Source organism: Eptatretus burgeri, chromosome 14, assembly GCF_056783735.1.
Source record: "Eptatretus burgeri isolate ZD-2024b chromosome 14, Ebu_testis_v1, whole genome shotgun sequence".
In the NCBI taxonomy this organism is placed as follows: Eukaryota; Metazoa; Chordata; class Myxini; order Myxiniformes; family Myxinidae; genus Eptatretus; species Eptatretus burgeri.
In genome coordinates, this window is record NC_140974.1 from 51,118,585 (window position 1) to 51,143,584 (window position 25,000).

General features: G+C 43.7%; 2 protein-coding genes across 8 annotated transcripts in view; one reads left to right on the forward strand and one right to left on the reverse strand.

The window, feature by feature from the left end:
* LOC147013173 (uncharacterized) overlaps window positions 1-16,968 on the reverse strand; it is a 92,950-nt gene extending 75,982 nt beyond the window's left edge. Inside the window, exon 1 of one of the 2 annotated variants that reach the window (XR_015051217.1) lies at window positions 4,880-5,255. Coding sequence is in view for 1 of the 2 variants with exons in the window: in XM_085854817.1 (XP_085710943.1) it covers window positions 14,259-15,839 (1,581 nt within the window). In the remaining variant the exon portion in view is untranslated. Of the gene's footprint in view, window positions 1-4,879; window positions 5,256-12,805 lie in introns of those variants that run through there. The other variant, XM_085854817.1, reaches the window with a different exon arrangement.
* The window catches only part of LOC147013175 (uncharacterized), a 77,380-nt gene that overhangs the window by 3,238 nt on the left and 49,142 nt on the right, over window positions 1-25,000 (forward strand). For 3 of the 6 annotated variants that reach the window (XM_085854818.1, XM_085854820.1, XM_085854819.1), the window contains exons 2-5: window positions 16,963-17,072; window positions 21,293-21,485; window positions 21,595-21,678; window positions 24,952-25,000. The exon at window positions 24,952-25,000 is cut by the window's right edge and continues 138 nt beyond it. In XM_085854818.1, coding sequence (XP_085710944.1) covers window positions 16,963-17,072; window positions 21,293-21,485; window positions 21,595-21,678; window positions 24,952-25,000 — 436 coding nt within the window. Of the gene's footprint in view, window positions 1-16,962; window positions 17,073-20,339; window positions 20,472-21,292; window positions 21,486-21,594; window positions 21,679-24,951 lie in introns of those variants that run through there. The other 3 variants (XM_085854821.1, XM_085854822.1, XM_085854823.1) reach the window with 2 other exon arrangements.

Consider the following 25,000-nt stretch of genomic DNA (forward strand, 5'->3'; position numbering starts at 1 on the left):
AGACAGAGACAGAGACAGAGACAGAGACAGAGACAGAGACAGAGACAGAGACAAATTGAATTGTAATTTTGCAAGCAAAATAAAAGGAAGACACAAAGTCAAGAGTGGTGGTGGTGGTGATGGTGGTCGTATGACAGCTTCGCTGCCGGGGTAGCTATCATTTCTTGAAGCACGACTGTGTCGCTGATGCAGTGCCCCTCTACCAGTACACACACTGCAACTGGTACTCATTTTGCCGACCTCGGAAGGATGACAGGCTGAGTCAACCCCCCTGGTGTATGAATTCAGCGGCCGACGGGGCTTGAACTCAGGACCCTAGGATCCCAAGCCGCCACCCTCACCACTGAGCCAACACCAGGCAAGTCAAGAGTCATCAGTAAGGGGGTTAAACATTGTATATGAATCAGCACAGCACATGCAGGATGTGCCAAATGGCCTCATCATGTGTGGCATGAAAAACTAGAACGGAGCTCAGTGAAGCACATACTCCACCAGGTTGACCAGTTTACCCTCTTTTTTTTGTACACATTGTCGAGGCTCGTATGAGAGCTAACACACAACACAGCAAGGGGGGCATGAGACAAGAGGGGTGGGAGAGGGAAGGACAAAACAGTGGGGAACAGAGACATTAGAAGATCTGTGGAAGGGAGAGGGATGGGGTGGGGAACATGGGTATGCAAGATGGATACTACAGGGACTTTCAGGAAGGAAGGCAGGGAATTTGCAGGATGTGGGTTTGGGATGGATTAACGGGGGTAGAAAAGATCATGGTTTGGGATGGGGGAAGATAAGAGGTGGTGGTCAACAGCTGTTTTGAAGGCCTGGAGGGAGGAATGGGATTGAAGAGATTGTGAGAGTTTATTCCAAAGGTGGGAATAAATAGGAATGAAAGCGCTTTGTTTGTGGTCAGAATCTCAGGTGGGCCAAGGAAGGACTTTGCACGATGGAGGATTCCCAGTTGACGAGACTGGCTTTGGAGGCCAAGTTGGAAATGTAATTAGAGGCTTTGTATCCCACTGATAGGCCGGATCTGGTTCCAGACCTGAACCACAAACGAATCGGCTTGTTCTTGTCACCAAAACAACTCGTCCACCTAGTTTTGTCATAACCCGTTCACAACTTTTTGAAACATCATGCGATGTAATATCGTTTTTGGTCCCATTTCTCAATGGTGGAGAACCACTTTAAAAAAAAATTAAATTCTCACATCCAGATCCGGATCGGATCTTCACGAAAATCGAATGCAGTATATTCTTCTTTGTCATACACCCAACCTTTCCACCAATTTTTGTCCAAATCCGTACATAACGTTTTGAGATATCGTGCGATATATCGTTTTTGGCCCTCTCTCTCAATGGTGAAGTAGTTATTTTTTAGTATTTGTTTAGAGTAAGAGTATTGTACTATTTGTGCAATAGGAATGTGTTGCGTATGTACAGTAATAGAAAGACGTGTCCCCTTAACATCATGTTTATTTCTGCACCCACCATACCTTTGGCTTTGTTCGATGTTTTTCCCCCAAGTCTATCTTTTATGTTCTTTCCCAAGGTGTTTGATTAAATCCCGTCAAGGTTAATAGATTGCGATTAATGCTGCGAGATGTGCTCGCATCCCGTGATCAATGTTTGCTCGGCCTTATTAGATCGGTCACATCGTTGCTTGTCGGCGTGATGCTCACCCGCTTTGGGGACTCCAATCTGTATGGTAACCCACTCATCAGAAGCAGATCTGATGGAGTCTTCAAAGTGAGTGACTGTCACAGTCGTTTGAACACGACTCGCCGGATTCAATCCGGTAAACTGGAATTGTCTGGACTAATTCTAAAACGATACTTCAAACAAACACCACCGACTAATCCTGGAATCTTGGCTCAGAATGAAGGCTTAACAGAAAAAACAATAAAACTTCCTGCTCAGTCATCCTCTTTGATCCAAAAAGCAGAAACCGGTTCGTGCAAACTCCAAGAATGAGGACAGTGTGGATCACAAATAACTCACAACGTGACGAGAACATTGAACCCAGAGGACACGCTAATCAACCACCCACAGACACGCTCCCTCACACAATCTTCACCAAGACAGACTTGCCCACCCACATTCTAACCCCGCCCAAAACGGGCCCACATGACCAGATTTCCTCGCCAAGGAGGACAAACCTGGAGGTACAATACATGCCCAAGAACTTTCCAAGCTTTAATGCACATCTATGTTTTACTAGATCATGCAGGAAACAGATGCAGAGGGAGCAGATGATCAATCAAAGATGATCGGCATGAACAAGAAAGAGAAAAGTCAAATTTTTGGTTTTGAATTCTGAACAGCAGCATGTTGGACCAGAAGAGGATTAACATGCTGCAGATAAAAGTAGGTCCACCTACTCGATTTGTTCACTTAGCTTTGAAGAAGTTTGTGGGTCACAAACGAAATGTCAACTGAGACTTGATTGGCTCTCACCCGTTTGTATCAACATAAACAGGTGCAAGTTTGGTCAAGCTATAAAATTTTGATTGGCTTTGTCTTTTGGTGATTTCAGTGGATTATTCCAACTGCAAAAACCTTATACGTATGTATGTATGTATGTATGTATGTATGTATGTATGTATGTATGTATATGTAATCAGCACAGCAGGGTTACCTGGTCAATTTTTTTTTTTGAGTGGGGGGAGGTGGACCAAAAGACTTCCCCATTTCCACAAAGCAATGGGGTTGGAGATCATTTAATATAGCTTTTCACACAGCTACAATGGAGCTATGTGAAAAGTATCACATACTATGGAGTGATTTAAAAATGGCCCAACATGGTCGCCTGCCCAAATCAACTTCTAACTTTTATTTTCAAAAAAAAATTGGCCTAAAATAATCCTAAAATAATCCTTGACACTCATTGATGAACCTCTGAAAGATTTATGAAGATCCGTTAAGCCATCTCTGAGAAAAATGGTGACACAGACAGATGACTCTCTTAAAATATATATATATATATATATATATATATATATATATATATATATATATATATATATATATATATATATATATATATACACATCAATGATGTAAATGGCTCAAGTAACATCGAGCTCATGGCAGCGGGAGGTTAAAATCGATAGATGTACCGAACGGTTTTAACACTTGTGGAGACGTTCTGAATTATGGTGGACTACGTGCGCGCGGTTGTGAGGAGAGACACGAGAACCTTAGATTTTGTAAAACCAACGGGTTTATTCCCCAAACTACAAACAAATAAAAAGTACAAGGGAATGGTGGAATAATGACAGAGGAGATGGCAGGTTGGGAGGGAAGGAAGGAAATGCAATTGATAAAAAACAAAAATACTAATTCTGTACAGGCGGGTAAAAACTTAATCTAAAGAAATCTAAGCCGTCTCACTCTGGATTCAATCACCGATGGGAAAGTGACAAACCCGGGGACTCAGCTGTGGTGGTAGGATGGGCATGGAACAGCCACGAGCAGGCGATGAGGATAATTCTCGTATCCAGATCCGGATTCCGATCTTCACCAAAATCGAATCAATTTGTCGCGGTCATACACCCAACCTGTCCACCAAGTTTCATCCGAATCCATCCACAACTTTTTGAGACATCGTGCTATATATTAGTTTAGCCCTATCTCGCAATGGTGAAGAATCACGAAAAAAAATTAATCAGATCCAGATCCGGATTCAGATCTTCACCAAAATCAAATCAGTTCGTCCTTGTCACACACCCAACCAGTACACCAAATTGCATCGGAATCCGTCCACAACTTTTTGAGATATCCTGCACACAAACAAACAAATGAAATTGCTCGTTGAGCAAGGAATTGCCAGAATAACTTTGTCATATCTCCATGATCTCTGAAAAAACAAAAACTTGGAAATCAATTTGGTTCTTATAAGTCGATAGTGCTACTGTTTAATGAGTTATAGCACTTAGTTTGGTCATGATCATGACTTGGAAGCCAATCGGACTTGAAATGACATTTTTATCGTAATTTGAAATTTTTGACCCTGACATTCGACCCCCGACCGTTAAGAATGGTGTTGGTGTGACACCCCCAATGAGACATATGGTTGGATGCAGAATTGGAAGATGCACATTTTGGATTTGGTTTGAAGTCGATACGACCATTTTAGCAGACTTTATTGCGAAAATAAAAATTTCGGTTTTTCGGTGACCTTGACCTTGACCTTTGACGTAGATTCATCAAAAACGACAATTATCTAAGTTGGACCATGGCGGACGTCTGTACCCAGTTTGGCCATGATCGCTGAAATGGTGTGGCTGCTACAGGGTAAACAAACACACAGACAGACAAACAGAAAGGGGCGAAAACATAACCTCCTTCACCTTTGGTGGCAGAGGTAACAAAGAGCCAAAAATCGACCATTTTCACATTTTTAAAATACTGATAACTTCCTTAATATTAGCCCAAGAACAAGGATTTATATATCAATTTAATGTTTTTTTTTTTTATCAAGCCCTTTTCAATGATACCGATTACAGTGAGATTGATGTTCGTTGAAAAATTCATTCGCAAACCAACAAAAAGGCACGTAAGAGCAGATTTAACCATCACACGTCTTAATTAGTCTTCAATCTTACTGAAACAATCGACTCGGCCATCATTCACTCAGAGGAGAAGAATAAAACAAGAAGAACTTGAAAATAAAATAAAAGTAATGAATGGAGAAAAGGAAAGCAGTCTTTCCTACTCTCCTTCACCTCACACAAATATACAGGAGAATGTGGAGGGAAATGGATGGGGAAGATGGGCGGGCAGTGGCAATGGGGACACAAAGCCGCGTCCCTGAGGTGCCAAGACCCAGTCGGCGAATCCTCTCTGGCATCCCAGATATGTGAGCTAAATGTGCGACTTGCCCTCATCTTCCTCAGATTCTTCCTCCCCCGGCCCTCGTCGATGAGGTTCCGCCGTTCACTCTCCTCGTCCTTCGTGACTGACAGGATTGAGAGGGCAGGACGACGCTCGTGGAAGGAGAGTTGTTTTTTTCCCACAAAAACTCGACACCAACAGCTCGTGAAACTTTCCTTTTTTTTTTTTTTACCTCACGAGCCTTCTCAACCTTTCAGTCTTCTGCTCAGGCGAGCTCGTTCCGTTCTGTCTCCTTTCTGCTTCCCTCAGCCTTCTGCGTCTGCTTTCTGAGCCGTCTGCTCAGGAGTGCTTTTCGTCGCTGCTCGCACGAGCCTGTCCCGTGCGTTTCTCTTTCCTTCTGCTTCTTCTTCACCTCAGCTTTCTTCCCCTCCTTCCGTACAACCCTTCTCCCTCTCCCATTGGTCCGCAGCCAATGGAGGCGCGTGCATGACGTCACTTGTGGAAATTGCCATACTATTTTGAGGGAACTTTCAACTGAAGCCCCGCCCCGCCCGATATGCATCCAAAGCCGTAACGAGAGCCCCCAGCCCCCTCCTTTGCGTGGAAAACACCAGTCACACTGTTTTGCTCTGTACCACGCTGGCAAGAAGCACCGCACCTCGCAGGTTATGCTGAGCATCAAGTGCCATGAACATGTTTGTGAAACGCGACACGAACACGCATGCGAGATCACCTGATGTGGTTACCAAGCAATGCGTGGATGGAGGGAAAACGGAAAGGAACCCCGCATGACCGAACGGCCGCGGGATTGAATCTCTCCCTGGGGTAAGTTTTCCAAAACCAAATTATATACATATATATATATATATATATATATATATATATATATATATATATATATATATATATATATATATATATATATATATATATATTGTTACGGCCATGGGTACTGAGTGTATTCTGAGGGGGTTAATCCCCGTTTCTCCTCTGAAGAGCCGGACCTGGGGCCACCGCTCACGATTAACTTCGTGATATGGTGGGTTGCTTTACAACCACAAGCGCCAATCAATTAACCATGAGTTCCAGTTTCCACTATCTAATTTTGCCGTTTAACTGGAGGTCATGTGGTTTCCTGAACGGGGAGCGTGCCCTCGGCAAAGCAGCAATCTTATCTTGATTAAATCTTAATTAGGACAGCCGAGCGTTTACCGCTGGTGTGTGCCGACTATGACAGGTCAATTAGTTTGGTAATTACCTCCCAATCTATCTAGGTTCGGACAATGCTAGATAAATGGAAAGAAAGGACAAGCACGGACAGGTTGAAACGTCAACAAGGAATTTATTAATTAGGAAAAAATAAATAAACAGAAGAACTTTTTATTTCCTTGTGATGAAAATAGGTAAATTCAAATCAATCAAAATAATCTCAAGCAACGAAAGAATTAAACAGGCATTGATAGAAAAACAGACAAAGAGCAGATGCTTATCACTATGTCAAATAGAATGTCCTGAAATGTGTAAGCATGCCTTGGTCCGTTGCCAGTGCCCTGCGTTGTCGTGCACCCACCCACACACAGGCGATTGAACACCAATCGACGTCACGTTGTCACCCCCAAGAACCAGGGACACCAAGAATCAGGTACACCAAGAGGTGGTCTCGAGCAGAACCATCAGGAATGGTCCAATCGTCACCCACCGTCAGGTGCCACAACCAACGGACAGCTGTAAGGCGCTGTGAGGCATTGTGAGGTGCTGCGAGAAGCTGTGAGGAGTTGTGAGGTGCTGTGAGGTGCTGTGAGAAGCTGTGAGGAACTGTGAAGTGCTGTAGGAAGCTGGAAGGTGCTGAGGCACTGTGAGAAGTTGTAAGGCGCCAATGAGCTGTGACGCACTGTGAAACTGTCACCAGCGATCATAGCTGCAAGGCTGCAAGGCCGTCACGAACTGTCACAAACTAAATTGTCGCCAGCTCACCAACCGACTGACTGGAACTGACTGGAGCTGAAAATAGCCGTCACCCTGCTGTCACAAAACTGTCAGAAAAATGGGCCTCCCATCCTTTTTGTAGGCGGCCAGTGTGGGAAGAGCCTCAAGCAGACTTCAGCCAAATCCACGTTGCCTATTGGTGCATTGCTGCACGTCACCAACCGCCAAGCTCACGACCATTCCTTCCTTACCAGAGCGAGATACAACCCCAAATCAGCACAGGCCTGACTTACGATGCCATGTTTGTGGTGTTGAAAGAACAATAGAAAGCAGCCATTTGTCAGAATTATCGAGCGAAAACGTGAAGCGCTCATAAAACGTCAACAACAACCATCACCTCTCCGTTCAGCCCGACACAAACAAGAGCCAGCCAGCATCCACAAATCTGCCAAACAGGGCATCAAACGTCGATGGAAAAAGGTGGGCGCCAACGTCGGTGAAAGAGGTGCGTGTCGAATGTCGATGGAAGATAGGTGGGTGAGGTAAATGATCCACAGCCGTATTTGACGGTTAGAATAACTGCTCAGGAAAAGCCCCGTGATGTGCTTAATCAAATATCCTGTAAGTCCAAGGTGTAAATAAATCGTCCACCTCCAAGCCAATATGTCCTGATGGAAAGGGGGAAGACGAGCCTCCGTTGAGCAAACGGCTATCTCGCGTACATGAATGTGTCGGAAAGAGAAAAAGACCATTCCATAAGAAAGGAAATCTATTCTTTACCCTTCTCAACACATCAAAGTTAGAATCCCACCAGACAATGGGATGGGTCTATGCTGGACATGCATTTAGGGAAATAATTGTCTGAGAACCTAAATGTTTGTATGCATTCGGCAGATCCGATCCTGAAATCCATAACAATATACATAGTCGCATCAAAAGGTCTGACTAACATCACCTGTCATGCCAGGAGCTGTTGCTACTCCCGAAGATTGCCGAGAGCTTACCAAATTCACACTGCATTCAATTAATTGTTCTTTACCATTTGTGAAACCCCAAGGATCGTTCCAATCTGAGGTCGCACTTGATGCCAAATATGGGAGGCAAAAGGCAGGAAAACGTCTCTCAAAGTTAAAATGGAGTTTATTAAAATAAATATGAGGATAAGGGCAGACAAGACACTATCAATAAATAAATGGCTGAACCAAGCACTCGATGGACAAATGAGTAGGGGGGCACATGCACTTCTGTCCAATGAAAAGAAACAATCCACTATAGCGCTAAAAAAAAACTATACCAGGACTTGCACAACAATGGGGAACAAGCGAGGGCTTGAGCAAGGCATGAGCTAGTCTTGGGTCCGGTGTGACTCGTGCAGGATGGCGTTCTACAGGGCTGATGTGGCACAGGGCTGGAGAATGGTGATGAGGAGAGGGATGCTGCCTCTGCAAAGGTCCGATTTCAACTGCAACTCCAACTACCACACTGGGTCTCCCACTTCAAAACCTGGCGCCCTCACAGCCCTCATAAACTTTGGGACCGCCTTCATGCATGATGAGTCTCGATCATAGACTGCCCATGGCTCTGGGGTCGTCATCTTACAGGCCGCCTCGCCCCACGGCCCCAACAAAAAGGCTTACACCTTCCCTCTCCAAGGCTCCGCAACCGATCTCACCGCGATGACCTATGGTGCACCGGCCAAACAGTCCATGCTGTTTTCTCCTAAAGTGCAATATGCACTTTCCAGTGTGCCTTTGTTCCTAAATCCTCACCTGGCCTTGCTGAAATACAGGAAGTTTTTCACAACTTACTCTATACCAGTGATCTTCACGATTGTTTTGGAGGGGGGCCGCTTTTGCCCATAAGACATCAGTGTGAGAGCTGCCACTGCCTATAAGACTCTGTAATGTCTGCTATTAGGCCTCACCTCCACATACTCTTCTTTGTCATGATTAACTGGGCTGCAAGCTTAATTGTTTGTACACTACAACCATATCCTGATGTAGTTATATTACTTTTATGCTTCGTGTTGTAACACTCATTTAAAACCATGAGGTCAGTTTGATATCATTTATGGCAGATTATGATGGGGGTGTTTTCACATTTGTGCATCATCGGCCACATGTCAGGGCCGCACTTTAGGCCACCAGGGACCGCCAGTGGCTTGTGAGCCATGCAATGAAGAACAGGGCTCTGTACTTTCTTAAAGCTAACACTCACTGCCTCCTCAGTGCAAGATTTACAAGCCAACTTTCTTTGGCATTTTCCCTGATGCACTTAATGCCTTTTTTCCCTGATTTTTCTTTCCCTGATTTTTTTCCTGAAAAGAACATTTTCCCTGATACACTTAACAAGACAGGTTAATACCTCCTGGTTGTAATTGGTTGAGTGAAAGACGAGTGTCCATGTGGCAGATGGCACTTGATCCAGATACGACCTGGCATCCTCACCAATCATACTTCGAGGTGTATCATTAACCAAGATATACATTTAAAAATTCAGTGATATCCTTTCTTGCATTACAAATGTTTGGGCTTCTTCTCTGAGAGACTTTGGGGAATCCTTTGTGGTAGGCCTTGATATCTCAAAATCCTTTGACAGAGTTTGGCATCGGGGTCTGACATCCAATCTTCTCTCTTTCAGCTTTCTTCCTTCACTCTGCTCTCTCATATGGGGCTTTCTCTCCGACAGTTATATATCCTTTCTCCACAACTGTTGGTTGGTTCAACGTCACGTTGAACTGTTGATCAACGTCACAACTGTTGATATGGTTCAACATATTCCTCCTTCCCAATCAACAGCGGTGTTCCTCTGTTGTTGTATATGGTCAGCGGTGTTCCCGATCCTCACGGTTCCGTCCTGATTCCAACACTCTTCCTTCTTTTTATCAATGTCCTTTCTTCTTCAAATAACCAAATACACCCGTATACTGACGACTCAACATTACATTCCTCCATGTTTTTTCACATCTGCTCCATCTTCCCTCACTCAAGCTTCATCTTGTTTCATCACAACCACTTCTCCAAAATTCTGATTTGGACAAGATTTCCCAGTGGAGCAAATGTAATAAAGTTAAGCTTAATATTTCTAAAACTCGATTTCCTCTGGTCTCTCTGTCTCTGCCTGTCTCTGTCTCTCCTCCTCTCAACTCTCCAATCTCCTTTGAAAGCTCCACAATTACATCATGTGATACAATAAACCTGCTAGGTATGACCCTAATGTCAAATTTATCCTGTAATCCACACATTATACAAATAACAAAGTCTGCCTTTAACAAATTAGGAGTCTTGTTCAGATGTTGACGATTATTCTCCTCTGAACAGTTACTCCAACTATATAAAGAATTGATTCATCCTTACATAGAGTACTGCTCTCACTCCACATACTAACTGGACAGAATTGAATACAAAGTAATCCGACTTATCAACTCTCCCAATTTGACCTCAAAACTCGACCCGCTCAAATTATGCCCCAAAGCTGGCTCTCTTTCTCTTTTCTGGAGATATTACTTTTGTTTCTGCTCCCGAGAACTTGCTGCTTGTGTCCCTCCGCCATTAGCGAGACCACAAAATACTCCACAAGCCACGACATCGCACGATCATTGTGTGGCCATTGGGAACTCATGGGTGGGCTGCAATGTTTGTCTTTCCAAACACTTATGACCTTCCCCTTTTCAAAAAGCAGATTTTTTTTACTTCCTCAGAAACTCTGAGACGATTCTCTCTTTCTTCACTTTTCTATCTATGCAGTTCTTATATTTAAGGCCGAGTCATTGCCATTGGCACTTATGCCCCTTCCTTCCTGCAGAGTCGAGTGGGGAAATGAGGAAATTAAATATATGGGGGGTACATATTTTTAGGATCCCCACAGTATGCCCAATAAATTATGGGGGATAGTTGAACAGGTAGCAAAAATATTGAATCGATAGAAAAGGCCTTGTGCTTAGAGTAAACAATTTAGTTACGACCCTTTTTGTGACATAGATTTATCTACTTGCAGCTGCCGGAGGTACTGCTGAGGGCAATTAACTGGAGACTGGTAGATTTATTTTGGGGGAAGGCCATCACTGGCTACGACCCAATGTCATATGCTGCCCCTTGGCTGAAGGTTGTCAAAGTGTCATTGAGATGAAATGTCGTGTAATGGCTTTCCAGCTCTTTTCCTTCCAACATTTGTTATATACAGAACACCTGCCAACCTCCAGAACACCAAGCAGTTGGCCTGCTTCATCTTGCAATGAGTTCAGATATGGTCATTGGTACTCGGATATGGTCTTGAAAGTCCTTAGAATTCATCTTCAAAAGGTGGATATATCACCTCTCCCCCATTTTTTACCAGAGCTTCTCAGGGAGCCACCAGGCAGATACTGTACCTTTGTTATCTTGCCAAAACGAAGTTTTTGCAAGATATGTCAGTCAGCTTGTATGTTTTTTTTTTTTGTTTTTTTTTTGTTTGTTTGTTTGTTTGTCTGTAATCACGTATAAAAAATTCTGCAGAGCTCAGTCATCATTGGAAATTTTTGTAACTTCACACATCAGAGGCCTATAGAGGTCCATTTCAGTGCACAAAATTTTGAAGGTCAAGGTCAAAGGTCAAGGTCACTTTGTCGCAAATCAGGGGAGTCGACGAAACCCTTATTTTTTGAGTAATTTTGATCGGATTGTCTTCAAACTTCATGGGAATGTAATTCATGGTCTGGCGCTCAGCTGATTAATTTTTGGTGGCGATTGGCCTTGACCTTCATGGTTAGCGCCTGAGGTCAAACATATTTGACCCCAAGGTCAAATTTTCAAGTTTTAGGAACCATATCGTGTAGTACCTCAAATTGAACACCTCGATGAATGCTTTCTAGATATGTCAAGCTTGAGACATTGTGACATCATTTGGTGACGTTATGAGGCAAACGCATATTTTTCATGGTTACTCTGTAGAACGATTCTCATCGGAATCTCTCGTAGGCAGATATTCCTCAAGGAGTCGCTCCTGGTGGATCGCAGCTCTGTTCACCTCAGTGTGACCTTAAAGAAGTCAAACGTGGTCACCTTTTGGCAAGATACGGGTCACCCTGCGGGTGACACTGGTTTATTTTTAATTTGTTTGCACACGAGCCTTTTTCAATCTTCTTTTTTCTGATATTCCGAGAAGTTGGGATTTTTGCCAACGTCATAGCGGCAGGCATTTTGAAGGTGTCATGTTTCTGATATTAATCAGGGTGTGGATGAAATTCTGTAAATGAATTGGCAGATATAACAAGAGTTTGGTCCAAAAGAGTAATTGGAAGAGTTTTAAAAGAGGTGATCCAAATAGGGCATCAACTTGGTCTACCATAGACTCAGGGTGTGGAAGTGGTGCCCCATGAGATGGTAGGACAAAAATAAATTGTATAACTTCTTCCAAACAACGTGCCCCTCATTAGCACAGGGTCCACGCTTTTTTCAGATTATGAGTAGCGAAAGCATTTACAAGTTGTGCGTTAAATTGCTCCTTGTGGATTCACCATTGAATGGGGTTACCTAGTGGAAAAAGACTGCTTCCTGGGGAACCCCCCTCTGATCATGTTTTGGAATCGATGTATGGTGGACTTGTATCTAAATGTATTTGGCACGGCGAATCCGCATTAGCCATGTCCAGGAGGACGGAAGCCTCGCCTAGCAGAAGAGAGGTCCTCAATCAATCTTGGTGGCAATTTTCACACTATGTAATTGGCCTTCTGTGTACCTCGAACCAACCACAGTCTTTTTACCCTGATAAATGGGGGCTTGTAATAATTATTCAATGAATGAGTATTCAATCATAATGTTTAGGCATCATGATTCTCGAATCACAAAGTTAAGGGTTCGGGGTTAGCTGGCTGTGAAGCTACTTCCATGGGAAGGCAGCACATACCTTGCTTAAAATACAGGTGTTAACAATTCTTTAACCACAATGATATACATCTTAATGCAAAGTTGTTTCATTGGATGTGTAGCGACTCAAAAACTATTGCAAGAAGAGACAACCAAATGAAAAGGCTGCAACGGGCAGCAGAAATGGAAGTGAGATGACCAAACCTGTAACGAGTCTTTACAGACGAGTCTGTGGTGTCGTGGCCGAGGTGCGAACAGGCAGACACGAGCCGGAGGGTAACACAACTCCGGTTTATTGCCTCGAGCGAGAGGGTGGGCGTAGGATGCCCGTAACTCCGCTTGAGCACGCATTCGATGCACCCTACAGGCACACGACATACAAGCCACTGCTAATGATACCACATGCTGCTAACTGGTGCTACAAGTCCCTAGCGGATGAGTCGGGACATATGAAGCCATAACCACGTGACCACCACCATCCGCGACTCGGGGCTCCGCCCATACACCACACTCCTCCCCCTCCAAAATGACAATTATAATGACAAGCATAATTGGCAAAGAACACGATGACAACATGACACAAAAAAAACAGAGGAACAAAATGACACCAATCATGCAAAATCTTCCAAGTACCACGTTGCTTCATCTAACCCTGGGGTGATGGTCGGGCTGAGAATCAAACCCAGATGAGATGGCACAAAAGAAAGCATGCTTCATCTGCACAACCTGTTTCAATCATGCCGTTGTTTTAATCTGGCACATAATTCACTCTTCCATCCCCAACACATCATATATTGTGTTGGTGCGAGCAAGTTGAATTCCAAATTCCGTGGACTGGGAGCTTGAGTACTGAGTTGCACGACGAAGTCAATGGTGTCAGCAGACCCTAAAAACAATGGCCGTGTTAAAGATATAAAGAGGGAAGTTTGGGAGCACAGTATAACTATGCAGCAGAGGCGCCACAAGACGGCCCACTTACAAGCCTCCTGGCAAGGTCGAGGTGACATGCTCAGAAGAACCTCCTGCGCCCCTGGCCGACAAGCTTGCTCGTCCCCCACGGACAGAAACAGGTAAACACGCTGAGTCCGCCAGACAAGAGGGCGCCGGCGGGAGCAGCAGGTGGAGTGGCCTTGGGAAGATAACACCAGGCTCCCGCGAGATGAACGGGAGGGGTGACGCTGAACAGCGCCGTTGTTCCACGCGCAAGTCGAACCGGCAATTAGCCGGCTGCAGTATCAGCAATCCCATTACAAAACCACGCATCAAATCCAGTCGAGATCTCAATGCACGTCCGATCGGAAGATCAGCGTAGACTGGATGCACAGCAATGTTATAAAGCAGCAGAAACATCGTTTGCGCAGATGCAAACTTCTCTTTCCGTACAGCGCGTTTCCACAGTATAATTTCAACACATGAGGCTGCAACAAAATGCGGACTGCCATCGAAGACCGGGATCGGGAAGACCTCTTTATTCGCAATGATCGTCCGCTAGCTCTTCACATCAAAGAAAGCAGTGATCCCAATCAAACACATTTTGCTCATCCGCGGACCGCCGGCATTTGCTTTTATAACGCCATGCTTAATCACTCGTGCCGTGAGAATCAAACATACAACAATTAACAAATAATGAACCACGCTGCGCGCAAGCCTCTTGGTGTCACGACGTTGAGGCGACTTGCGTGCAGGTCCTCATCTGAACGTCGAAGAGGACACCGTCGATGGTCGCGAACTTCTCGGATGCGACCGGTTCGCTCCAATCCCCCGTTGAAATCGCCTGAACGACAAGGGCATGCAATGTATCATGAGCCGACTCCACCGCGACGTGCTTGGCGGTGACCGGCCCATCCTGGACCTGGCCCAGTGCCAACACATCAACCCGGTTGGTTGATCCAGACAAAGGTGGACCCTCCGCGCAACGCAAGCGCGAGAGCCCGTTGCAACTGCCATGCTCCCCGTTGCTCCGGAACCGTATATCGTAGTTGCAGGAAGCAATGAACGGACACCAATGTTGTATCGCCGTGGCCCCTGCCACCGGGACCTCAGCCTCAGGTCTTGAGGGAGACCCGGGCTCAAACGGAGGTACGGGCCCCAAAGGAGACACAGGCGCACCTGGAGGTACAAACACCGAAAGAGGAACCTCCTCCCACCGACTCTCAAATCGGCTCGGCACAGGACGTCCAAGGCAACTGGCTGGCGCCGTCCCATCTCGTTGAATGCGGGCCAAATAGCTCTGACCAAAAAGGGCGGGGCCCTCCCCTCGCACCACGAACAGCGAGAGCTCGACCCGCTGACCTTGATGGGCGACCAAGACGTGTGCCCTGCCAACCGCTGGTAGCGCTTCACCGGTATACGTGTGCAACGCGAGGGTACACCTAAAAAGGCGTAGACCTGGGAGTGCACGAGCGGTGCGCTCGCTTATGATCGACAGCGCCGCTCCGGTATCAACTTGAAACATGATTGGCGTTCCATCCACAAAACCTCGCACAGGCTGCAGGCCTCGACCCGGGACGTAAAAGCGTACGTCATGCACAAAACATCGTACCGGGTGTAGGTCTCGCCCCGCGTCGCTGGGGTTGCCTTGTAGATCGCCATCCATGACCGTTATGGTGGCCAATGACACTTGGCACACACGCCGTAGATGTCCCTGACTGTTCACTTCGCCGTCCGACTGGCCGCATTGCAAAGCCTGGCCACGGCCCGCACCGAAGACTGTGCGTGCGGTCGTGGGCGCCTGGTACATCGCATGGACCTCCGAATCACCTGTCATGCTCTGGCCAGTGAGGGCTCGGACATCTGTCAGAGTCTGTGTGACGGTCGACGCAGAAATAAAACGATCTTCAAGCCTGGCCTGCCATTCACTCGACGTGAATTTGCAGACGACGGCGAGACGTCTTACCCGCTCGGCGAAACTCGCGAAGCGCTTCCCTGGGCTCCTCGCCAGGTGATCGAACTCGTACCGTGCGAGCTGCACTGATTCTCCCGGCGCTCTGTGTGCCTGACAATCCAATTGTCTCTGCAACGACTCAAAGTCAATGCCGAGGAAAACAGGCACTCTGCACGCGTCGATCCGAAACATCCTCATCGCCAAACTGTGGTGGCGTGGCTGAGGTGCGAACAGGCAGACACGAGCCGGAGGGTAACACAACTCCGCTTTATTGCCTCGAGCGAGAGGGTGTGCGTAGGATGCCCGTAACTCCGCTTTAGCACGCATTTGATGCACCCTACAGGCACACGACATACAAGCCACTGCTAATGATACCACATGCTGCTAACTGGTGCTACAAGTCCCTAGCGGGCGAGTCGGGACAATTTTGTCCAAATTTGATTAGTTTGGCAACAATCAACAGCAGTTTGTTTGAAGGCTGACTGGGGAGTAGTATAACACTCGGTGTGCAACGGCTCCAGTGAAGCATGGGGGTGGATCGTGCAACTGTGGGGCTGCATCCTTGGGAAGGATTTGGAGATTTACATAAAATCAAAGCTGCAATGATTGCCGACAGGTAGAGGCAGGTTCTGATCCATCATGGCATTCAATCAGCAACATGTCCCATTTGGTGTGGAGGTGGGGGGGGGGATTCACCTTCCAACATGACAATGACTCCAAGAGCATACAGCCAATGTGGTGGGCATGGGATCCTCGGATCCTGAATTCAAATCCCACTCGGCTGTTGAATTAATACCAGGCAGGGTTGACTCTGCCTGTCATCCTTCCAAGGTCGGCAGAATGAGTGCCAGCTTATTGGTATCCTGTGTTGGAGTGGCGACGCATTCAGTATTGTGTCCAATATCCAAGGAGACTGCTTAGGCAGCACCAACGCTCTGCACAGAGCATGGTCCCAATGGATGGATACAGCCAATCTAGTCAAATAAAAAAATATCTGATGCAATACTCACAAAGATTCCTTCGCCTGCTTAAAGTCCTGATACGAGTATCATTGAGGCTCTATGGGTTTATACAGAAAATGGTAAGTCAAATATGGTAATCAAACAGCTTGGATGAAATTCTGAATGTGATCCAGAATACTTGAAACATTCCATGGTCGTACAATGACAAACTGTCGGAGAGCAGGTAAACAAGCTGTCATGTTTCATAAAGAGCAAAGGGTTCACCCACCAAATACTGCTGCACTGGATACACATTCATTTTTTTATATGTATTATTACTGTATATACAGTACATCTCTCAGTTCCAATTACTCAGTATTTGTGCATTTCCTGTGTCTGTTTCTATAATTATTTCCAATGCTGTACATACATGCATACATAGCTCGCGGTTCAATAAATCCATTTTTATGATGCAAATGTTTCATGATATCTCTGTGTTGTGCATGAGTAATGGGTGCCGACCTTGTCAATTGCAGGTTCAGAGATTGTTCATGTCAGAGAAGGAGAAGATGCTATACTGCCCTGTTTCTTACGAGGGTTACATTTGACAGAGGTCAAGTGGAAGCTCAAGAAAAATGACAGCATTGTAAGCAGAAAGTGTGATTGATTTTATTCCCTGCCATTTAAATTCAGGTGCTCCAATAATTAATGGTTAAAAGTGAATAAACAATGGCTAAATGTCAGTTGACTAATAAGTCGCTCCAAGATCTTATCTCTGAGCATCAGGAAGTTTCAGTTAATAATTTCGGTATTAAATGTAAAGAGGTAAATCTTTGTATTCCTCGACTTTTCTGGATTCCTAGGCTTCATAAGAACCCGTACAAGTATAGGTTTCTTGCGGGTGCCAGGCAGTGTTCCACCAAACAGTTATCGGTTATAGTTAACTCGGGCTTACAAGTTGTTCGGGAACAGTTCAGGAAATAGTTTAGCAATTGAGAAGAATTCTGGCGTTAACACTTTTTGGAGCACTAATTCTTGTTTAGAGTTCTTAGATCGGATTAGATGCCTCAATATCAAGTCAGTTGAAGTTTTTGATTTTTCAACTTTATATACAAATTTGGATTTAGTACTAGGAAGGGATTCACTCTTCAAAATAATTGACAAGGTTTTTAATTATTTTAATAAGTTTTTATGTGTCAGGTTTGATGGAGTATTCTTTTCTAAAAAGAAAGACTCAAGTTTTCATTGTTTTGAGAAGCAGAAGTTTCAGGATGCTGTTAGTTTTATTTTATTTAATACTTTTGTGTTTTGTGTGGGATAATGTTTCAACAGGTTAAGGGTATTTCCATATTGCAGCCCCCTACTAGCGGATACTTTTGTTACTTTCTGTGAATTTTCATTCATACAGAAACTGATGAAGGAGAAAAAAAAATTAAGGTTAGCTAAAATATTATCTCATACATGTCGTTATATACGTGATATTTGTGTGGTGTAAACTATAATTTTTTTGATACACAGCTTCACAACATTTATCCAGATAACCTGATTGCAAACAGGAGTGGTAATGATTGTACGGTTGCTGCATATCTCGATGTGTTGGTTAGAGTTGGACAGAATGGTTTTAGTACAAGTGTATATCATAAAGTTGATGATTTGTTTCCCTGTAATCTTGTACTCCTTTCCAGGTAGCATTGTACCAATTTAAATGGATTACGATGTCTTTTCATCTCAGCTACTTAGATTTTAAAGAATTTGTTCAGTAAAGGATGATTTTGTGGAATGTGCTGAGAAGGTTTTTTTCCATCATGTTAAACAAAGGATATTCAGCTGATTGTTTGTTCAGATCTTGTGAGAATGTCCTCAGACTTCGTCACCTTTTATTTAAGTTTGTTTGGTTTCCATGTGAACAAGTTTTGATATTATAAAAATGAATGAATTATTTTAGTGAGGAAAATTATTTAATTAATATTATTGTTAAACTTATTTATTTATTTATGGATTGTATTAAATAATGGAGGTATTTAGATGAAAATACAATTTTAAAAATATTATTTATGAAATACATTATAAACAAGTGAAATCCTTCAATACAGCACGTGTGGTGAAGCAAATGAGTACACTAATGTTATTGAAAGAACCACATCACTTTGCCACCAATATCTGCCATAATTGTAAGTAAATTTCAACTACTAATGCACGACGAAACACTTGTTTATGACTAATATTAAAGAGAATGATGGCATAAGAAGAACTTAGCTTGCAGCGTTCGGCGCGAAAAGCCATGGTGGGCGGAAATGACGTCTTTCGTTCGTTTGTACATGAGAGGGGAGCATTTCTTGGTTTTTTCCGTCAAGCAATACATTCAATGGTTTTCACATATACAACACATTAGTTTCACAAATTCCATTGAAATACTCGAGTATTTCCGTCAATTGTCACCATTTACGTCGAGGTTTCGAATTGCCATCTACCGGTCGGCCGTCATTGGCCCACTTGAGGCACGTGGGGGGGGGGGACACCGGGGACATTTCAAACTCGGTGCAATTCTATACAGCGCACGTGCTGTAAACAGTGCACGCGCTGTAATAAGCATTAATATAATTTCTTGGTGATTGCTCGGATAAACAGTGCAGCATGTTAAAATCGGTTTTTGATGACAGTTTCAATACTAGAATGACAGTTTGAGTCTATGGTTCGATGGAGGTGCTGTGTAATGGAGATGTCTACAAGGTAGAGTTTATCACTTCATATATTATCATATAAAGTGGTGTATGATTAAAGTTATTCAAATGTAGTAATACTTTAAATAAAAGTAATAATTAAATAAGTTTGTATAAGGATATCACATTGCTGTGTTGACTGACTGTCTGGAAGCAACTTTGAGGTTGTAGGTCCATTGATGAGTAATCCACTGATGTGGGCCTGTGACCTGGGTTGTGGATCTGCCGTTTTGAGAGGTTCTGGGCTGAAAGGATTGAAACCTCGATGAAAAACGGTGCCCAGCTGATGATCCGAGCAGTTGGGAAATCAGTCGATTGCTGAAAACTTAAGGTTATAAGTTCAAATAAAATAGCTTTTGCAAGTACTTAGCAGTACATAATATATCTGTGTTTGTGTGTGCATGTGCGTGTGCGTGTGTGTGTGTCTTGTTATGTCTGGCTTTCTTCTTGGAACTATGGTGCAGTAAATGGTCTTTATTTTGATTATGTTGGATTAATGATGAGCCAATTTATCTGAAGGGCTACTCAGAGTGTGCAATTTATCAAACTGTTTCAAACAATACCTGGTAAATTCTCTGTCCTCTGTCCAACCGCAACCTCTTTCATTGTATAAAATGAACTTAAACAACTTTTTTCTCTCTGAGCTAGTTCTGGAAAGGAAATTAGATTGTTGAGGATTCGCAAGAACACAGTGAGCTCCATCATTAGGAAATGGAAAGAATCTGGAACTACCCAGGTCAGGTCAGGTATGGGAGCATGTGCCAGAACAGCTCGTCGTTGCATCCACTTTCAGCCAGTACTCCGGGCCTCCTTCTGGCCATTCCCCAGGCAGATGCCTGGCCCATCCCTATCTCCTTGAGATGCCGATCAACCAGCTGCAGCCACGAGGCATGTGGTTGGCCCATTGGCCTCCTCTACTCATGAGGCTCCCTCACTGAGAGAATCTGGTGAGCAGGATCAGCATCAGCAAAATGAGCCACATGTCCATCCAGCCGCAGCTGACGCTCATGGACTATGATGGTAACAAATCTTTGAGTCTCTCTCAGCAACTGCTCGTTGGACACAAAATCCGACCAGCGATAGCCAAGGATTCTCTGAAGAGACCTGGTACCGAAGCAATTAAGTCTCCGTCTCAGATCCTTGGTGGTTGTTTCATGCTAGAGGTGCATTTCTCATTTGAGATGTGGTTCGATCCTGCTAACCGAGCCTTCTCCAGCCACGTCACTTCCAACCTCTGAATCATCTCCCATCGGAAACCTTGCAGCCTTTGTGTCTCGTTTCCCGCCTGATGCTGCCATATCCTTTACTACTGCATGGTTGTGCAAGTGAGTGTGTTTGGCACCGAGGGGGTAGATAAGTTTCGTCCTTGTGGTTTTATGGGGTTGATTGTTGTGTTTTAATAATGTGTCCTTATGTGAATAAACTATTTATTTATAAAGAAACAGCCAGTCTCGTGTTGTTGTTAATTTGTCGAATGAGCATTTTGGTTCATTGGGGCTCCCTGGAGAGTTAAATTTGTGTAACCTTGTGAAATAAATGGTGTGGGAAGAGCCCCACCAGTTCTCAGGCCGACAGCAAATAATCGACACGGATCTGCAAGGAAAAGTTTTAATTTGGCGATAGGTGGAGTTGAGCCTTAAACGTGCTACAATGACTACCGGCTGTGGTTGCATCCTGTCTCAGAAGTTGCCATCCTTGCGACAGGATATTAAAAGCTGGTTGTTATTATTAATTATTATTATTTCGTATGCAGCCTGTGGTTGCTGATTGCATCATTGCTGGGAGCTCGGCTGTGAAGTAATGCCCCCTGTTTCCAGTAAGCTGGTACTTGTTTTGCTGACCTCGGAAGGATGACAGTCTGAGTCAACTCACCTGGTGTTATTTTATGAAACGACAGGGGCTCAGACTCAAGACCCGAAGATCTTAAGCCATCCACCTTCATTTTAAGCTAACCACCAGGCTTATTAAAACCTGGTAAATGTCTTACACAATTCTAGATGAAAGCCGGTTGAGCATTTGTCTTTCAGCAAAATTCCAGTTGTTTATCCTGCCTTTTCTGACCTCTTTGAAAACATTGTGTGAAAGACTGCACTTTCAAATCTGTGTGGCCTGACACTCGATTGCCAATCTTTTTCTTTTCCCTCAGATTCTCTACTACACAGGCAATGAATCGCAAGCTCATGTCCACAAGCTGCGTGGACGCTTTTATGGGAATCTTCAGAGAGGAGATGGGTCCATGCTATTACCTGCAGTGCAACAAGCAGATGAGGGGACATACAAAGGGTCCATTGTTATCTCCAAAAACATTACCATTTGTGAAGTGACCTTGTTCATTAATTGTAAGTATCGGAACTACGATTTGTGTGGTGCTTATTTTTCATTGGAGGCAAATTTATGTGCAGAAGTCGCAACGAAAATTGACAAGCTCACTCCACAATCCCACCTCAGATAACAACACTGGGTCGACAGAATACAGTGAGGTGAATGAAGATCAAACCAAGAACAGCACAGAAACTTTCATCTCATCTCACAGTAGGCATTGCAAAATCCAAGTCTTTTTGCCATTTATTTCTGTTGACTCTCGTACAGTGTGATCAAACCGACTGCAAAACCAATGAAACAATGGTATGATTGGGAAGAGGTGTAAAGCTGTGTGAGTCATTATGCTGATGATTTCAGAAAGAAATTGAATATAGTGGACTTCTGTAGCAAGTGATGGAAATTGGTGACAGAGGCAGACCATGTACATGTCATGTGCATATACCTGTACATTATATGTACATCGATATGTACATTATCTGTCAAACAAGGCAACTTTGGACCTGTTTTATTCTTTGTTTTTAAAGGTCCCATGGATTTTACTATTGGTTTTGTTATTATAGATATGGAACTTTCCTTTGATAATATTAGTTTCAAAATATCAGGATAGTTATGGGAGTGGGCGTGGCTCGAAAAAGGGCTTCGTATAGCCCGAAGTGGTCTTGAGACCCCCTGTACTGCCTTAACCACCAAGGTCCCATGAATGTTTTACTTTCCTAGGATAGTACAATACTTGTACTATCTTATGCACTAATGAAATCCATGGGACCTTGATGGTTATTAAAAATATGGCCAGAGAAAGTCTGAAGTGAATGTTTGCCGAAAGGAATTTCGGTGGCACCACTATCCATAACCATCCAGATCCCAAAGATTTTTGCCCAAAATATTTTAGTACCCAAACGATAAAATGAGTTTGTAAAGGAATTTCCTTGAGCAAATGAAGGTTATTCTAAATAATTCACTTTGAAAATGGAAAAAAATTTCAAAGGTGTCAAAATCTCCAAACTTTTGGTGTGGCCCAAACGGCAGGGAATGGGTCAATCACATCAAAAATTTGGCTTTCTGAGTTTTAGACCACACACAACCTCGGATAAAAATTGAAAAATATCTGAAGACATCAATGTTCAAATGTTACCATTTTGGGCCTATCTTATAAAAATTCACTCTTAAATAGTAGAAGAGTAGTGCATTATGATACAGTAAAGAGTACTACATGTGAGAAATAGGAAGACGAAGCATTATAAGAGATCGTTTTTATTATTGTTATTATTGTTTGAGAGAGTTTTCATCACATTAGGTCATGGAAGTGTTGTAGAAAAAATCGTGAGGTGAATGGTGAAATTGGATCGATAAACGCAGGGGATCTAAACAGATCACGTGGTTATGGGAGAGGCACTGGGCTCTGAGAGGTGCATCGTCAAAAGTGAAATCATTTCTTTTAAATAAAGATTGCGTAACATTTGGAAAAGGGAAGGTTGAAGTAAAATCGTGGAAGTGTGTGGTGAATTTGGACGGTAAACGCAGTGTGAAGCTGCTGGGTCGATGAAAAGTACCAGGAAGAGAAGAGAGAGACACGTGGTTACAGGAGGTGTAGAGATCAAAAGGATACAAAGGAAGATTATTATTTTTTGATGTATTTTTGAAGAACAGGTAAGATTCGGATATGGAAGGTTGTAGATCGGAAGAAATCGTGAAGGTAATGGCGAGAGAAGGTCAGCTCAGGAGAATAAAGAGGGTGTGCCAGCAGGAGGAATAAGAAGAGGATGCAGAAGAAGAAGAAGAAGAAGAAGAAGAAGAAGAAGAAGATGAAGAGGAGAAGAAGAAGAATCGAGACTTGTGAGGGTGCAAGGAGAAAGGTAGTTTGTTTTTTTTTTGATTGAAGACAAGAAATAGTGTTTAGTTGGGAGGGATGGGGTATGTTGGGAAAGTGGGGAAGATAGAAATTGAAGGTAATGGGGAGAAAATACAAATAAACACAATCGTACACCGAGGGGAACGATGGGTAGGCCTCAAGCACTCGGTAAGACAAGGTCGACGAAAACTCACAAAATAGCACGATTTTTGAAACAAAACCAAACTAGGAACATACAGTAAAATGTAGGTGAGAAAATAAACAGTTAAAACGTGACAGATAACGACCGGAAACTTAACTTTGAGATCGACAGCAGAGAGCCCTGAAGGAGACCTGCCAACGCTCCAAACCCAGAACCGAAAGTCTGGTTCCGTTCATCAACATCTAATCACTTCATCCTTGTCACACACCGAACCTGTCCACAACTTTTTGAGATATCCTGCACACAAACAGACAAACGGACAGAAAGACAGACAGAAAGGGGTGAAAACAACCTCCTTTACCTTCGGTGGCAGAGATGACAAAGCCAGCACCACCCAGAAGTCATTGTAGGCCCATTAATGATGTCACAGCATGGCAATCACGAGATGTTGTGTGTGTATATACAGTACACACACACACACACACACACACACACACACACACACACACACACACACACACACACACACAATAATATATATTTCCTATTTGAGACTATGGTGTCTCAGTTATGTCAAATTCCACTCTTCACCAAACTTTGTCCATTTCTAGCTTATCTGGAATTGAAATTCCAGATAAGGTTTTGTCCTCACACACCGTCCGTGTGTCTGTCCGTCTGTCTCTTATTTCGACTTCTCCGGCCAAACCGATGGGCCGATCCAGCTAAAATTTGGCAGCAACGTTCCACTCCTGACTGGAAACAGGAATTGTAAAGCTCAGTCCAGTCACTTGACTTTGTCAGTCAAAATAGCCGAGTTAGTAAATTTCTTCAAAAATCTTCTTCTCTAGACCAGAATGCTACCAAATTTCGGTTCCAACATTAGGACAGGGCCCAGATAACCTCCAGGTCCAGTGGTCCTATTTTCTTTTTTGGGGGGGGAGGGGGAAAGAAAAATAAAGAGGATGAAGCACACATGAGAAGAGGAGTGCAAATGGAGGTTATAAACACTTGTGTAAAAATCAACACACACACACACACACACACACACACACACACACACACACACACACACACACACACACACACACACACACACACACACACACACACACACACACACACACACACACACACACACACACACACACACACACACACACACACACACACACACACACACGCACATCTCGTTCTTTCAGGTCTTTTCCTCACAATTATACTTATTTATTGTACGGTAATAGCTAGTCCTAAAACATTATATTAGAACTTAAAGGATTGCTCTAAATTGTTTTTTTTGTCACTAAACGTGTTTTGCTGCCGATGTCATTTGGCAAGACTGGATTTAATTACAGTTCAATCATCCTGGCCAAAAAAAAAAAAAAAAGTTTATATCACATCTAAAATGATAAGGATCTACCTCTGATGTTGAGTGGTGTTAACAAACTGCAGATTCCCAAATCTTTTGTACCTACTCTTGTTCATAATAACACAGATAATGGAAGCTCATCATTGGATAATGGAAGCTCTTCATTGGATAATGG